A 16,681-nucleotide genomic window follows, 5' to 3' on the forward strand; every position below is an offset into this window, starting at 1 on the left:
TGCTAAACATTTCGCTGATGAGCTTAAGACTTTTCGCCATTTGTCAGCAACGTGCACGTCCATCCAGTGTGAAATAAAATTCTTTCTTTAAAAACTACAACTGTGGTGCAATTCCTCAGTGTTCTGTCTCCAAGTCAAGGTGTCCAACTTTGTCTCACTATCTATGAATGTATAAAACACACTTTTTTCCATTCAAAGATCCTGTGATCTACATCTTATAATGTTTAATCCGCAACTTTCATTAGAAGTGGATCCGTTGGAGCGGGTGTTGCACGCAGCTTCTTCCAGACAGGTGCTGCTTGTGCCCCGGTTGTGGTTTTCCTTTCACGGCTGAATAGAATTTCGCTTTCACTAAATCTCTCACTTTGTACTACTCCTCGTGCATTTCTGTTTCACTTGCGTTTAAATTGAAGTTCCGCACCTCCTCCCCACCACCCTGTACTATCAGAGAAGAAACGGATTCCTTAAGAATGTTTTATTATTTCATCTGAGTATGACGGATGAAAGCACCAGTGATATAAAGCAGCAGATGCACATAAAAAATAAGCTTGTATCAGATGGCTGATGGAGGAGAACCTCGAGTAAAAAGGGTTGTTGCCTGTGTGGCAGGTTCCTGAGCTGGCTGCAAACATTTTCTGAGAGGAGCCAGGATGTTTTCATCTCCACGGAGGTAAACCAGAGGGTTGAGAGCACTGTTCAAACAAACAAGGCCACGACTGAGCTGACGGGCGATGTACACTCCGTTAGACCATTTTTGGCACACCTTCCAAATGAACAGAAGTCTTGACCAAAGGCTGAGGTTCTTGAGTATGTGATAGGGGATGTAACAAACAGAAAAAAGAAGAACCAGGAGGAACAACAGCTTCATGCATCTCTGTCTTAATACCTTGTCAGTGGTATTTTTCCGGCAGAGAACAACAAGCACGTGTCCGTAGCAGCCCAGTGTGATGAGGAGCGGGATGCAGAATCCCATGAACGTCCATCCAAGACTGTACTTTAGGTAACTCTCTACATACTCGTCATCGGTGGTATCAAAGCATTTCTCGGTGTTTCTCTTAGATGTTTTGGTGTAGAACATATCTGGAAGACACTGAATTCCAACTAACAGCCAAGTGGTGACAGAGATAATCACAGAGTGGGTGAAGGTGATGCGTCCCATCGCTCTCATCGGATGGACAATAGCCAGGTACCGGTACACACTTATGCACGTCAGGAACCCAATGCTGCCATACAGATTAAGATTGAAGCAGAATCTTGTTATCTTGCAGAATGTCTGTCCGAAAATCCATCGACTCCTCATGAGGTAGTAGACCACCAGAAATGGAACCGTGAGCAGGTAGAGAACGTCTGAAATTCCCAGGTTGAGCACAAATATGCTGATGTTGCCCAGTTTCTTCCAGTTCTTCAGCAGAGATCTTAGTCCCCATCCATTAGCCGCCAGACCGATGAAGAACACCAGGATGTAAACAGGAGGCAGGAATTTGCCCGAGAAACTAAAGCTGACAGGAGGACAGAAGCTGTTATTCATTGTCTTCTGGACAGAGATCAGCTCCGCTATGCAAACGTGCTCCCCGAGGTGTGGCTGCTGCAGAGAAGACTTCCTGTTTTAATGCTTTTATGTGTCAGAAGGGAAATAACCCAAATCTGTACATCGGAAAGAGTTGATATGTGTTGATGACTAACAGAAACATCGAGTCAAAGTACAAGTGTGATGTTTAGCATTCTGAGAAACAATGAGATTGAATGAACCTCAACCAACATATAAAGTCTTGGACTACTATTTAAAATCTACATGCATTTAATTTAAAACTGCTTTGAATAGATGAAGAAATAGATTTGAGTTTCAAATTGTTTCTGTTAACAGCCCCTGTGCTCAGAACCTTATTTTGTCACTTCTTACTTTATACTATTTTTAAAATCGTTAAGGTTGTCTCATTTGTTCACTGATACTGAGCTGGTTGCATTTTTCTGTCTGTGACACCGTAGCAGCATAATCCCTCATAAAAATCAGTATTGAGAGGAAACACATCAGGATTCCAGGAAAACTGAAGAATCTGATCTGAATTTGAGACTCAAATACAAAACAAGCATGAAGATCTGGCAAAAATCAGCACGAAGATTAGGCAGATGAAGGAAAACAGACAGGAAACCACAAGTGTAAAGCTTCAAAAAAACACATTTTTAATATGTATTTACTTTGAAACGTCCTGACACAACAATAAGACCATCAAAACAACTCAAACTCTTAGCAGCCCTCAAGTAGGCTCACGTCTCCAAACACACACAAATAACATCACCATCAAACATCGTCTCAAACAAATATGGATGTTAGGACCAAAACCAAAGGAGATCTTAGGTCCGCCATGATGGATAGGAGAGGTGGTTTTATAAAGAAACCATGAAACCAACTCAGGTCTGAAATAGTACCACACATACAACTACAGTATAGAGAGGAGACATCTGCGCAGAATTATCTACAACAGTAAACGAAGAAGTGCAAAATCATCACAAGCAAAACTGTGTAAACAAATAGTTGCATTGCTCACATTAGAGAATAAAATCAGTCAACACAGAGACTGGTGTCATAAAATTAACAAGTTATCAAACATTTCTGACTCTAGAAACACCAGTTAGTGTAAACTAGACACTATTAGATATCATTTTAACTCCTGACTTTTAGATTTTACTTGCAATTGAAGGTTTTTATCAGTGCACGGCCTCTAAAATTACCATATACATTAAACTCACTTCTATCCTTGACACATGCTACCATATGTGTATCTTTGGCTTACTTGTTAATTCCTATTATTAAAAAATGTGTATTATTAGTGGTAAAAAAAAAAAAGTGCTGTCATGTGTCCGCTGTCAAGGTATCCAGTAAAGCTCCAGGGTCACATAGAGTACTACACTGAAACTCTACCTCAGTGTACTGTAATTTCCACCATATCAATCAATCAATTAATCAATCAATTAATCAATCAATCAATCAATCAATCAATCAATCAATCAATCAGAATTGTCTCTAGGCGCTTTCTAGAATCCCAGGGCCTGACCCCCAACAAGCAACAGTGGCAAAGAAAAACCTTGAGCAGGACCAGGCTCGTGAAGGGGGACCCTCCTGCTGATGGCCAGCTGGGTAGAGAGAGAGGAGAAGGGGGGAGGACAGGTAGAGGAGAGAATAGGCAGAGATCAATGAAATACATTAATTATAATAATAAACTGCCAGTAGAACTGAGTGGGTCAGCAGGGTCGGAGGTAGTGGCAGGGAAACTACACAAGAAATAACATCACTGATCTACTTGGTGAGGAGGAGCAGGAGAGCCTTGACCTCAGTTTTGCCGGAATTAAGGACAAGGAAATTTGAAGACATCCAAGACTTCACTAGCTTCACTAACGACTCTGTCTCCTCTGGTTTAATGGATAAATATAGCTGAGTGTCATCAGCATAACAATGAAAACTTATTCCATGCTGCTGAATAATGTTTCCTAAGGGGAGCATGTACAAGGTGAAAAGGATTGGTCCAGGTGAAGAATCTTGTGGAACTCCATGGCTAACCCTACTGTATGAAGAGGGAATGCCATGGACATGAGCAAACTGGTATCTATCTGATCTATCAGCTGCACTGAGGTCCAACAGAACCAGCAGAGAAACCAGTCCATGATCTAAAGCTCTAAGAAGATCATTAGTAACTTAGCCAGAGGAAGAAAGCTGGAGGGGGAAAGGACGTGCCATGGATGGCTGCACCTCTCGGGGTGACAATGATCCACCTGTGACCGTTCCCACCTTCACCCCAGATGACTTCAGAGTTGCCCAGGAAGAGGATGCTTCCGTCTGTAAGGTCATGACATCGAGGAGGAGAGGACAGAATCTGCATGATAAAGAAAAAGACAACCAGCAGGTCCTTCCCAGTAAACTGAGGCCAACTGTGCCAAATACCTACATCACAACATGGGTCATGTCAGAGTTGATAAAGTAATCCACCTGGTGAGACAAGGGTCAAATAGAAGACTATGTGATCCAGTGATCAGGTATTAAACAGAAAGGACCCACTATCTCAGAAAAACCACCAGTGGGTTCATTCCTAACCGGTGTCCCATTTGAGCTTATTTCTGTGGAAAACCTCCACCTAGAGACAAGGGGAGGAGGCTGAGTAGACCATCTTTCCCACTTCACACAAGTGACCCGTCTAAAAACACGTCAGCCAAAACTGCGGCTAACATAGAACTTGACCCACGTTGACTGACCTGAAAGACACTGACTAACCCCAACAGACACTACACAGGCCAGGCAGGTGACCTTTCTCAGACTCTAGAATGACCATTGTTTGCTGGTTTAGTTCGAGATGTCCAGATACCTCTTAAATCAGGGCTGTAAAGGGTCCAGAAAGATTTACGTAGCAAATGTGCACGCCACGTGTATTTCATCATCACAATTGTGGATGTGGAATCTTATTTTGGCGGCCTCGTCTGTAGATGGTGCTTCTGCGTTCCAGTGAGGGAACAAGGAACATTATAATCTTGGCCCCATAAACGCAGGCACAGCTCAGTATTAGATCACTGGTGGCTGAACAAGCCTTATTGACAGTGTCCTGGTCCTCGTGGTTCACAGGTAACTATTATTTCCACACTCTAGCTGTTGCTGAAAAATAACTGACTGTGAAAGAAGCGTTTAGTGACGATTTGAGTTGTTTCAATTTAAGTGTAGATGAGTATTTTTGTTGTTGTGTTAAGTTGATTAATGGCTGCTGTCAGGGTTTCTGGGTTGTGTCGGTCGTTGTCCTGCAGGGGGGGGTGTGGGGCACAATCGGTGGCAGCTGGCACTGCTGGCACGCGCACCTGTAGGCAATTTACATCATGCTGCCTATTTAAGCAAGGTGCGCCTGCCTGTCAGTGCCAGGGTGTCTGTTTGTCTTGTGAGGGTGTTCTGTTCGTCTTGTCAGCGTGTCTGTTCGTCCTCCTCGTTGTGTGCTGGTGTTCTGTGTTTCCTGGGGTGCTGCTCCAGCTTCGTGTCTCCTGGGGTGCCGCTCCAGCTCCGTGTCTCCTGGAGGGCCGCCCCAACTTCGTGTCTCCTGGAGCGCCACCCCAGCTTCGTGTCTTCTGGTGGGCCGCCCCTGCTCCCTGGCCTGCGTTCAGGTCCTGATCAACCCGTCTGTGACAGGCTACTGTTTCTGTTACTGCGTTGCACACAGAATACCTACTGGGTGTGTGTGTGGGTTTGAGCTTGTGCATGAGAGACAGAGAGAATGTGAATGTTATAGCAGTTCATGTGTTTTTGATAAAGCAAATGTACTAAACACAATTGTGTTTTAAGCATTTCTGATATCAGAATATCAGAAATGATATCAGAAATGCTTAAAACACAATAACATAATGGTATTCAATTTTTGCTGGCTTAGCAAGTAATAGTAACGTGTCCTGGTCAGCGTCCGGACTAACCAGTCAGCCAGTTCGCAACAGATTCATTGTATACTGTTTTGTAGTCGTTGGATACACGGTGTTTATGACTACTACTACTACTACTACTACTACTACTACTACTACTAATAATAATAATAATAATAATAATAATAATAATAATAATAATAATAATAATAATAATAATAATAATAATAATAATAATAATGTTTGTAATAGCCTTTGCCTCTTCTTGGCAGTGATGGCTTCATATCCAGTCCTGACCTTCCTGGTGTTCTTCTCAGCAGCTCTGTCCTCCACCTGTGATGGAGGAAAAGTGCTTGTTTACCCTCTAGATGGGAGCCACTGGCTGAACATGAAAATCCTCTTGGAGCTGCTTCACTCTCGGGGCCATGAAATAACGGTAATACGTTCGTCCACCAGCTGGTACATTTCTGAAGTCTCGCCATACTACACCTCCATTACCATCGCCCAGGACCACTCACATCACATCGAGGGTCAAGACTTCATGACCTCTTTCTTAAAGAGGTCAATAGAGATCCGGCGGAGAGAAGGTTCACTCTGGGCTTTTTTTGAATTTTATCAAAACCTTTTCACTATTTTAGAGGAAAGTCAGCAAAACGTGGCCAAGATGGTCATCGACATCTTTGAGAATGAGATGCTAATTATGAAGCTAAAGAAAACTGAATACGATTTCATGCTGTTGGATCCTGCATTTCTAGGGGGAGTGTTGTTAGCGCACTATCTCCAGCTTCCAACGGTGCTCAGTGCTCGCTGGGCTTTCAGCGGCGAGGCACACTTCGCCATCGCACCTTCTCCACTCTCCTACGTTCCCCAATTATTTTCTTATAACTCTGATAAAATGGACTTTTTTCAGAGAATGAAAAATGTCATCTCTCATATGATGTTGGTCTACATGCACTACTTTGTTGTAAATCCCCCTTACCAAGCAGTGTGTGACAAATATTTTGGTGCCGATGTCAACGTCATGTCTCTCATGCAGGGAGCTGATCTCTGGTTAATACGATCTGATTTTATATTCGAGTTTCCTCATCCTACCATGCCCAATGTGGTCTACATCGGAGGGTTTCAAGGCAAACCTTCTAAGCCTCTTCCAGCAGATTTAGAGGATTTTATGCAGAGTTCTGGTGAGCACGGGGTGGTCGTCATGTCACTGGGGACTCTGCTGGGCGATCTTGGCCCTGAGTTATCAGAGATCATTGCATCAGCGTTTGCCAACCTTCCTCAGAAGGTGGTGTGGAGACACATTGGAGAAAGACCCACCAGCCTGGGAAACAACACCATGCTGGTTAAATGGCTGCCTCAAAATGATATCTTAGGTCACCCGAAAACCAAACTTTTTATGTCGCATGGGGGCTATAACGGTATTTATGAGGCCATCTACCATGGGGTCCCGATCCTGGGCCTTCCTCTCATCTTTGACCAGATTGATAATTTTGTACGTATGAAGGCACGGGGGGCTGCTGAGATGGTCGATGTCACAACGTTGGATGTTGAGACTCTGACCAATACTCTGAAGAATATTCTCGATCCTACGAAGGCATACAAAGAGAAAATACAGAAGCTGTCACAGCTTCACCATGACAAACCAATGAAACCCATAGACAGCGCCCTCTTCTGGATGGAGTTTGTCATGAGGCACAAGGGCGCCTCACACCTGCGTACAGAGTCCTACAAGTTACCGTGGTACGCCTATCACTGTCTGGACGTGATGGCCGTCTTCGCAGCCTGTGGCTTGATACTCATGTCATTAGTTTGGGTCTCCTGCCGATGTGTCATCAGAGCTCTCATTAGAGCGACAAAATCACCAGCAAAATCTAAGAAAGAATAGATCAGTTCATGAGAAAACAGGTGTATGAACCTTGTTCAACCTTCTAAATTTAGGTTGTAACTTTAATCCATTTCTTTTGAAGGCTGCAAAGCTAGCTGTAGGATTTAGCCAGCTTGAATCTTCCCACTTCATTTTGGTTGAATAAAAGTGGAGCGTTGTTGCTCTACCAGTGGTAACTTCATGTGAAATTGATTATGCATTCACTGTAAGCTCTGCTTCCCCCTCACGCAAGCTAGAGTTGTTGCCTTGTTTCTTTTTATGGGTTACAACCGACCAAACCAGGTCAACTGCAGGAGTGTTGAGGTGTGCAAATAATACTGAAGCCTTATTGGAGAAAAAGGGTTGGTGATAGAATATTAGTTAAATGGTTGTTGAATATGTGCTAAACATTTCACTGATGAGCTTAAGACTTTTCGCCATTTGTCAGCAATGTGCGCGTCCATCCAGTGTGAAATAAAATTCTTTCTTTAAAAACTACAACTGTGGTGCAATTCCTCAGTGTTCTGTCTCCAAGTCAAGGTGTCCAACTTTGTCTCACAATCTATGAATGTATAAAACACACTTTTTTCCATTCAAAGATCCTGTGATCTACATCTTATAATGTTTAATCAGCGACTTTTATTAGAAGTGGATCCATTGGAGCGGGTGTTGCACGCAGCTTGTTCCAGACAGGTACTGTTTGTGCCCCGGTTGTGGTTTTCCTTTCTGACTGAATAGAATTTTGCTTTCACTAAATCTCTCACTTTGTACTACTACTCGTGTCAGGTTCCCAGTTTCTGGGAACTCTTTTGCAGGGTTTCTCCTGCGGGGGGCGTGGTGGAGCCATGCCTCAGCCACAGGTGGTGCCGGGGACTGGCGCACCTGCAGACTATCGTAATCAAGCCACCTATTTATGGACTGTTCTCACGGTTGGCCAGCGTTGGCGTGTTTTGTCGTTTTCGGAAAACCCCGGCTGTACCCTCCTGGACTTTTGTGAGACTGTTTCCTTCGTGGATAACTTTTGAACCCGTTATCGGATTGTTGTTTTTTCTTAATCCTTCATGGACTGCTTGTGTCGTAAGTTTACGTTCCCTGTTTTGATTAAGCACCGAGTCGTGGTCTCCACGCCTCTTTTTGAGTTCTACAAACTTTAATAAAGCTTCTCGGAACGATACGCCACTGTGTCCTGCCTGCTTTCGGGTCCTGATACAACCACTCCTAACACCTCGTGCATTTCTGTTTCACTTGCGTTTAAATTGAAGTTCCGCACCTCCTCCCCCCCACCCTGTACTATCAGAGAAGAAACGGATTCCTTAAGAATGTTTTATTATTTCATCTGAGTATGACGGATAAAGCACCAGTGATATAAAGCAGCAGATGCACATAAAAAATAAGCTTGTATCAGACGGCTGATGGAGGAGAACCTCGAGTAAAAAGGGTTGTCGCCTGTGTGGTAGGTTCCTGAGCTGGCTGCAAACATTTTCTGAGAGGAGCCAGGATGTTTTCATCTCCACGGAGGTAAACCAGAGGGTTGAGAGCACTGTTCAAACAAACAAGGGCACGACTGAGCTGACGGGCGATGTACACTCCGTTAGACCATTTTTGGCACACCTTCCAAATGAACTGAAGTCTTGACCAAAGGTTGAGGTTCTTGAGTATGTGATAGGGGATGTAACAAACAGAAAAAAGAAGAACCAGGAGGAACAACAGCTTCATGCATCTCTGTCTTAATACCTTGTCAGTGGTATTTTTCCGGCAGAGAACAACAAGCACGTGTCCGTAGCAGCCCAGTGTGATGAGGAGCGGGATGCAGAATCCCATGAACGTCCATCCAAGACTGTACTTTAGGTAACTCTCTACATACTCGTCATCGGTGGTATCAAAGCATTTCTCGGTGTTTCTCTTAGATGTTTTGGTGTAGAACATATCTGGAAGACACTGAATTCCAACTAACAGCCAAGTGGTGACAGAGATAATCACAGAGTGGGTGAAGGTGATGCGTCCCATCGCTCTCATCGGATGGACAATAGCCAGGTACCGGTACACACTTATGCACGTCAGGAACCCAATGCTGCCATACAGATTAAGATTGAAGCAGAATCTTGTTATCTTGCAGAATGTCTGTCCGAAAATCCATCGACGACTCATGAGGTAGTAGACCACCAGAAATGGAAGCGTGAGCAGGTAGAGAACGTCTGAAATTCCCAGGTTGAGCACAAATAGGCTGATGTTGCCTAGTTTCTTCCAGTTCTTCAGCAGAGATCTTAGTCCCCATCCATTAGCCGCCAGACCGATGAAGAACACCAGGATGTAAACAGGAGGCAGGAATTTGCCCGTGAAACTAAAGCTGACACGAGGACAGGAGCTGTTATTCATCGTCTTCTGGACAGAGATCAGCTCCGCTCTGAAACGTGCTCCCCGAGGTGTGGCTGCTGCAGAGAAGACTTCCTGTTCCTGCTTCTATGTGTCAGAAGGGAAATAACCCAAATCTGTACATCGGAAAGAGTTGATATGTGTTGATGACTAACAGAAACATCAAGTCAAAGTACAAGTGTGATGTTTAGCATTCTGAGAAACAATGAGATTGAATGAACCTCAACCAACATACAAAGTCTTGGACTACTATTTAAAATCTACATGCATTTAATTTAAAACTGCTTTGAATAGATGAAGAAATAGATTTGAGTTTCAAATTGTTTCTGTTAACAGCCCCTGTGCTCAGAACCTTATTTTGTCACTTATTAGTTTATACTATTTTTAAAATCGTTAAGGTTGTCTCATTTGTTCACTGATCCTGAGCTGGTTGCATTTTTCTGTCTGTGACACCGTGGCAGCATAATCCTTCATAAAAATCAGTATTGAGAGGAAACACATCAGGATTCCAGGAAAACTGAGGAATCTGATCTGAATTTGAGACTCAAATACAAAACAAGCATGAAGATCTGGCAAAAATCAGCACAAAGATTAGGCAGATGGAGGAAAACAGACAGGAAACCACAAGTGTAAAGCTTCAAAAAAACACATTTTTAATATGTATTTACTTTGAAACGTCCTGACACAACAATAAGACCATCAAAACAACTCAAACTCTTAGCAGCCCTCAAGTAGGCTCACGTCTCCAAACACACACAAATAACATCACCATCAAACATCGTCTCAAACAAATATGGATGTTAGGACCAAAACCAAAGGAGATCTTAGGTCCGCCATGATGGATAGGAGAGGTGGTTTTATAAAGAAACCATGAAAAAAGTCAAAACACAACTCAGGTCTGAAATAGTACCACACATACAACTACAGTATAGAGAGGAGACATCTGCGCAGAATTATCTACAACAGTAAACGAAGAAGTGCAAAATCATCACAAGCAAAACTGTGCAAACAAATAGTTGCATTGCTCACATTAGAGAATAAAATCAGTCAACACAGAGACTGGTGTCATAAAATTAACAAGTTATCAAATATTTCTGACTCTAGAAACACCAGTTAGTGTAAACTAGACACTATTAGATATCATTTTAACTCCTGACTTTTAGATTTTACTTGCAATTGAAGGTTTTTATCAGTGCACGGCCTCTAAAATTACCATATACATTAAACTCACTTCTATCCTTGACACATGCTACCATATGTGTATCTTTGACTTACTTGTTAATTCTTATCATTAGAAAATGTGTATTATTAGTGGTAAAAAAAAAAAAAAAGTGCTGTCATGTGTACATTTACTTTGTTTTATTTTATTAAATTACTTCATGATCACCTCTGACTTGGAGATTGAAACAAACCTAAAGTGGATCAGCAGGATGGGGGGTGGGGGGGGGGGGGGGGGGGAAGGGGTGGACTGCATATTATTTAATTAGTAAAAGTGAATGAACTAGATACAGATAAAGGGGCGAATGCTGGATTATGAACTGCCGGTGTTCTCCTTTCTGTCGTCACGATAACGACCAAGTGTATAATAATGAAGCAAATGTCAGCAATTGTCCCCACTCACAGTTTTAGTATCTCTAATATGTTGGCCTGGTGACAGAATGTGTGCTGATTGAAATACCTTCAGTCACTGGCCTCAGTCCCCTCATCAACCCGCTCCTACGGGCCTGTCAGGGCCTGAAGCCTCCGAGTGCTGGGTTACGAAAAGGCCCGTAGGGGCAGCTGTCGCTGCAAACACACGAGTGGATCATCATCACGGGCCGCCGTATCAGCGCCCCCGCCAGGCAGCGGAAGGTCACCTCAGCAGTGCTGGTCTGATGAGGTACACAGCAGGAGGAGCCGCTGCACTGGCCGCAGTAGCGCAGCCTGTAAGCGTGAGTACTGACGCAGCCCTGGTGGACCAGCCGAATGGGGCCTGGCGATGTGTAGCTGGCCCCACACTGCCCCTGCTGCCCTGCCTGGACACGCACAAACACACGCATGTTAGAAGAACGGGTGAGGTCAAAGGTTAAAGTGTGTCATGGCTAATGAAATGACAGTAATGAAGACAAGCGCTCACTTCGGGGGCTGGGTGAACTGTGTAGCAAGGCCGCACTTTGCAAAGTCTCATTTCCATTTGCAACTTGCAGGCGGGGTTCTGGTTGGAGACCCGTGTGGAGACCCCGGCGCCACAGCTCTGAGAACAGGGGCTCCACTGGGTGCTCTTCGCCGTACAGGTGGGGGGAGGTGGGACTAGTTTGTTCAGGGGATGATATTGCGGGAGAAAAGGCCACAACCCGGTTTTCCTCGTGGCTAAAGAAAACAAAGGAGGAAGTCAAACATAAAAAGATGAGCATGTTTCAAATTGCAGCTACTTTCTCCTTGCAAATTTTACCCAGACCCAAGAAATCCATTCAGAGTGATCCCAGTCACCCCAGAAAAAATGTTTTTGGAATTATTTGAACTTTTGTTTTCCCAAAATGGTCCAGTGTATGAATTCACAATTCAGTTTGTGGGAGTAAAATCCAAACAACACATATTTTCTCCCCAACTCTACCCGCTTCCTGTCCTGAAAACCAGCTGACCTCTGGCAGTGACCAATGAAACAGGAGATGTTTGCCTGCTGCTGTCAGCAGGTTGTTTGACTGAGTCGATGTTTGAAACTTCACTTTTTTCAGATACACCTTTTTCTAATGTCTGTGTCTGTCTTCCTGTGTGTTTGATTTTCACACAGCTGTTATGAAAGCAGGAACAGTGACTGTGAATAAAAAAAAGTGTTTGGATGTTTCCAGAACAGCATGAGTTATATTCAGACTGTGAATGTTCCTTTGGTCAGACACACCCAGTCGAGGGCATAAAAATGCTCCTGTAAAATGTTCCAGACATGACCTCTAATGACAAATCTCATATAAACAAGAAATAGTGCCGTCACCACGACATCCACTAGGAAGACATTTGTAAAAATGCACCCCCCCACACACACACACTTTAAAGGGGAATATGGACACTGTCAGCATGAGTAGAAACAGTCGGGCAGAGCTGGATTACAGGGCCCACCTGTGATGGCGTCCTGAATGACGGTGTTCTCCAGGTTCTCACACACCCACTGTTTGCAGCATTTCCCCGGTAACCGAATGTGCTGTGGTCTGGGACAGTCTGGGGTGGGACGACGGACATCCAGAGGGCAGGCCGGCACACAGGCCACCCCACCCCCGCTGCAGCGGCACAGCGTGTCACAGGAGGGCTGGAAGGACTGGCCCTCGCCGTAAGTGACGCCGTTGACCACGCAGCCCAGCGCTTCCTGACCTGAAATGTGCACGCAGAACAGAAGCTGTCTTCACATCCCTGACCTACTGATGTGGGAAGGTAATCAGGAAGTGGACGAGTTAGGCCAGGTGAGGAGGGTGGAAAACACAGGCGTCGCTGTCTGAGCCGGTCCAGTTTTATGAGAACCGGGCCTCACTACTGAGAACCGTCTGTGTCTCAAGTCTAGTATCTGCAATATATCACACCCAGACAGCAGTCGTTACAGGAAAAGTGTCAACACGAGTCCTTGAAACAGAAGTCCAAGTGTTTCTCGCCCCCGGCAGCCTGTCGTGCTCTGCTGAGCAGACTTTAAACACATGCTGTCGCACTCATGCGGGCCGAGCGTCGGCCCCGCCCACACAGACGTGAACCTCACCGACACATTCGCCGGGCCCCCCGGGGAAACTGGCACTGTAGTCGCACTGCAGGCCTCTCTGGCCGTCGCAGGGAAACCTGTGGCTGCAGGGCTCCCCCAGCTGCCGGGCACACACCGGGCAGCACCGGCAGCCATCCGCCACCAGGGGCACTCCTGGCGGGCACTGGGGGGCCGAGGTGGGGCAGAGACAGGGCCTGTCACACAGCTGGGAGCACACCTGAGGGAACACACACGGGGACAGGTTACAGGAAAAAAGTGCACTGAAACACAGCCAAAAGCCTACCGCCACACCCACACTTTGCTGTGCACGTGCATGTGCACGTTCTCATGGAGATAAACAAACAAGCATGGGGTCACTGTCCTGACCCCCCCCATCACACACAGGCAGCTCTAATGGGAATCTTATAATCTACTATTGTGGGTTTGCTTGATTTCTTATTCTTCTTGTTTACCGATTTGTTAAAACAGACAATAAGAAGAAAAAAACCTTGGTGACAACTACAAATTAAGGAAAATAAAACTGTACAGCAACTAACACAAATATGAAGCTGATATTGAAGATAACTCACATACAGACAGAACACACACAAAAAAAATGACGATTCTGGGAGTGTAAAAAAGAATATATAAAATATAAGACATTTCCACAAGAAGATTTGTCCAAATTACCATCAATTATCTTTGAGATACGCAAAAAATGTATTGAATTGAGGTTTGACCCACAAATAAACAAACAATAACCATTTTAATGAGCTTTAAATGAGAGCGCGTTCCCCCGGATCAGTAAAAAATGAACCTGAGTATTATTAGTAGTGAGGTGAGAAAGGTCAGAGGGCAATCAGGGCTCACCTGTGTCACCACACACAGCAGAACAGCCGACGCCATCAGCCCGTCACTCCACGCTCGCTCCATGAGGTCTGCTGGTGCCGATGGAGCTCGTCCGTCTCAGCCAGTCGCTGCTCATTTTCGCTCCTGCTGACATTTATAAAGTCTGGACGCTGATGTCACAGGCTGACGACAGTGTAAACAGCTGCTGGAGCAACATCTGAAATGTTTCGCATTCCTCCTCCCTGCTCCCCACACAGCCTCCCTCCCTCCTCCCTCCTCTTCCAGTCTTGTGGCCATCCGAGTTTGCACAGCTTAAGACGCGCCGAGGGGAGGAAAAATACACGAGGCCAAACGTCCACAAGGAAAAGAACCTTCTGGGATTTTGTGGCGATGTCTCAAATATATGTTGATCTTATCGCGCCGCTGTTTTTACAGGCTGCCGCTTTAATGCACCTTCAGGGGAAAACGCTGGTGTTCCCAGAAAGGAGAGCTGAAGAGAAAAGAGCCCCTCCATCTAAACGCTCCCTCATTTATAATGTGTAACTTGGATCAACGTTTCCTCCGTCTGGTTGCCGTGGTGTCGAGGCAGCACGTCTGTTGTTGGCCTGACCTTGAATCATCCTGATCTCTTCCATTGTGAGACATTCAGCTCCTCGGGTCTCCGCTGAGACGCTTCTCCCTCCGCAGGCGTAACCATGTGGAAGGCAAAGTTTATCTGTGTGAACCAAAGAAGAGCAGCGCACAACTTCGTCACACTAACGGCCGCCGTCGGAGGTCAAGATCCCGGAGATCACCAAAGATCAGAGTCAAAGATCTGGCCCAGCAACTGTTGGAGGGAAGATTCTTGATGTTGCTGCTCCAGATCCAAACCACTCAGAATCGAAACACCTCAGCTGAATCCAAAGAAACGTCACGCCAGCAGCAGACAGCTGATGGTGACGTTGCAGCTGAAGCCTCGTTGTTGCTGCGCTCATGTAGATCTAATTATCTTGATTTGAAAGGCCTTTATGACAGAAAATTGAGATTATTTTGGATATTCTCTGAATTTCAGCATCAGGCGTTTGCAGACGGTGCTGACATCTTGTGAGTAACAACAGTTATAAATAGAATGAGAAGAAAGGAAAGAATGTGGGACTCTGTAGGTGGGCTCCAGGTGGTCGATCGCTGTAGATGGGCTGCACCAGTTTGTCTGAACACGAGGACTTCCTGGCAGCTGAGCCACATGTTTTCCCCCAATTCCAAGAATGTCAGAGGCATTTCCAATCGCTGCAAAGACTTTCCAGCCTCAACACACAAAAGCATGTTTTTCTTATTATAACTATATATATCTATATACATCTCTCTCTCTCTCTCTCTCTCTCTCTCTCTCTCTCTCTCTCTCTCTCTCTCTCTCTCTCTCTACACACACACACACACACACACACACATTTATATATATAAATTTCCTGAAAAGTTTCTGTATGTATAGAATCACCAAAATTAAACCAAATTAAAATTTAGGCTAAAATCTTTGAACAAAGGGAAATATTACTGACTCCAATAGCTTTGTATCGAATGATTCGGTCTTTATCGCGTCTGTCACAGTGGAGCTAAAATGGGAAAGTGGGAAAATGAGCTCAGAGGGAAATGTTGTATTTAGTTTACGGTTATTAACGCTGCCGCAACCTCGATCTGCGGCCACTAGGTGGCGCAAAAACACCTTCAAGGTTGAGTAATCGCGAGCAACAGCTGCGGCCTGGTGTTGTCGTGGAAGTCTTCCCTTGGGTTTCCATCAAAACACCAAAGTCTAAAATAGAGTTAGATTGAACTTGGTTTGATTATGAGCCATAAAGTTCATCATTTTAGTGGGGATCTAATTATCACGGAACCACAGGTGTTGATTAAAGTGAGCTGATTTCCCCCTCAGTATTGTCTGTATTCTTTTATTACCCTTTTGTGACCTCGGTGAGTCCAGACAATGGTAAATGCTGCCAGTTTGTGGGTTTGGGCCGTACCAGCTCACTGAGGCTGATTTGAACACGTCTCAGAATAAACAGAGCGCGGGAGGAAACAGCTACACATCAGACTCAACTCTTTTCCAAGGACAATGTTTGACACACACATAACACGAGCAGCTCCAGTTGCATTTGGCATTTTTTTGTCTGAGGTTTTGGCCAAATGGTCCAGTCATTGGCAGAGCCCCCGGTTCTCCTTCTGGGAGAAAGTGAAGAGGACAGAGAGGTCCAGCTTTGCACCATGAGTCAAGCGGCACGTGCAAATGGAAGTCTGAGCATGATGTTGATGAGTTACACTGACTCATTATTCCAGTAAAACATTCTGTTCTGTAACGTCAGCCATCCTTGGATCAGCACCACACCCACAAAATAAAGACCCAGAATCACGATCACAGCCTGAATTACCGTGTCAGTTCCTCTTCCTCCTTTCTGTGCGACTCTCATTTCAACACTTCAGCCCTGAGTTGATCCTCTCACACAGACGCGGATTTCCTTTAGTCAGGCGTGTAGGTGATGATGTCA

General features: G+C 44.9%; 3 protein-coding genes and 1 pseudogene across 3 annotated transcripts; 1 reads left to right on the top strand and 3 right to left on the bottom strand.

The window, feature by feature from the left end:
• Nucleotides 1-460: 460 nt before the first annotated feature.
• LOC115249223 (P2Y purinoceptor 1-like) lies at nucleotides 461-1,588 on the bottom strand. The gene has a single exon (XM_029834176.1). It carries the CDS (start codon nucleotides 1,526-1,528, stop codon nucleotides 554-556), a length of 975 nt encoding a protein of 324 aa, XP_029690036.1. The 5' UTR covers nucleotides 1,529-1,588; the 3' UTR covers nucleotides 461-553.
• A 3,292-nt stretch (nucleotides 1,589-4,880) lies between these two features.
• On the top strand, nucleotides 4,881-7,744 carry LOC115249216 (UDP-glucuronosyltransferase 2B31 pseudogene; annotated as a pseudogene).
• An 811-nt stretch (nucleotides 7,745-8,555) lies between these two features.
• Nucleotides 8,556-10,120, bottom strand: LOC115249222 (P2Y purinoceptor 1-like). Its single transcript, XM_029834175.1, has one exon. The coding sequence runs from the start codon at nucleotides 9,620-9,622 to the stop codon at nucleotides 8,648-8,650; it is 975 nt and encodes a 324-aa protein (XP_029690035.1). The 5' UTR covers nucleotides 9,623-10,120; the 3' UTR covers nucleotides 8,556-8,647.
• A 129-nt stretch (nucleotides 10,121-10,249) lies between these two features.
• LOC115249221 (WNT1-inducible-signaling pathway protein 2-like) lies at nucleotides 10,250-14,420 on the bottom strand. Its single transcript, XM_029834174.1, has 5 exons — nucleotides 14,187-14,420; nucleotides 13,338-13,554; nucleotides 12,713-12,961; nucleotides 11,736-11,968; nucleotides 10,250-11,634 (listed from the first exon to the last, which is right to left on the bottom strand). Exons 1-5 carry the CDS (start codon nucleotides 14,247-14,249, stop codon nucleotides 11,347-11,349), a joined length of 1,050 nt encoding a protein of 349 aa, XP_029690034.1. The 5' UTR covers nucleotides 14,250-14,420; the 3' UTR covers nucleotides 10,250-11,346.
• Nucleotides 14,421-16,681: the final 2,261 nt, after the last annotated feature.

The sequence above is a fragment of the Takifugu rubripes genome, chromosome 3 (assembly GCF_901000725.2).
Source record: "Takifugu rubripes chromosome 3, fTakRub1.2, whole genome shotgun sequence".
Taxonomy (NCBI): domain Eukaryota; kingdom Metazoa; phylum Chordata; class Actinopteri; order Tetraodontiformes; family Tetraodontidae; genus Takifugu; species Takifugu rubripes.

Coding starts and splice junctions, on each gene's coding strand:
- LOC115249223 (XM_029834176.1), bottom strand. CDS start 1,528: ATGAATAACAGCTTCTGTCCTCCTGTCAGCTTTAGTTTCTCGGGCAAA.
- LOC115249222 (XM_029834175.1), bottom strand. CDS start 9,622: ATGAATAACAGCTCCTGTCCTCGTGTCAGCTTTAGTTTCACGGGCAAA.
- LOC115249221 (XM_029834174.1), bottom strand. CDS start 14,249: ATGGAGCGAGCGTGGAGTGACGGGCTGATGGCGTCGGCTGTTCTGCTG. Junction 13,555..14,186: donor TGCTGTGTGTGGTGACACAG/GTGAGCCCTGAT, acceptor GTGTTCCCTCAG/GTGTGCTCCCAGCTGTGTGA. Junction 12,962..13,337: donor GGGGCCCGGCGAATGTGTCG/GTGAGGTTCACG, acceptor TGCACATTTCAG/GTCAGGAAGCGCTGGGCTGC.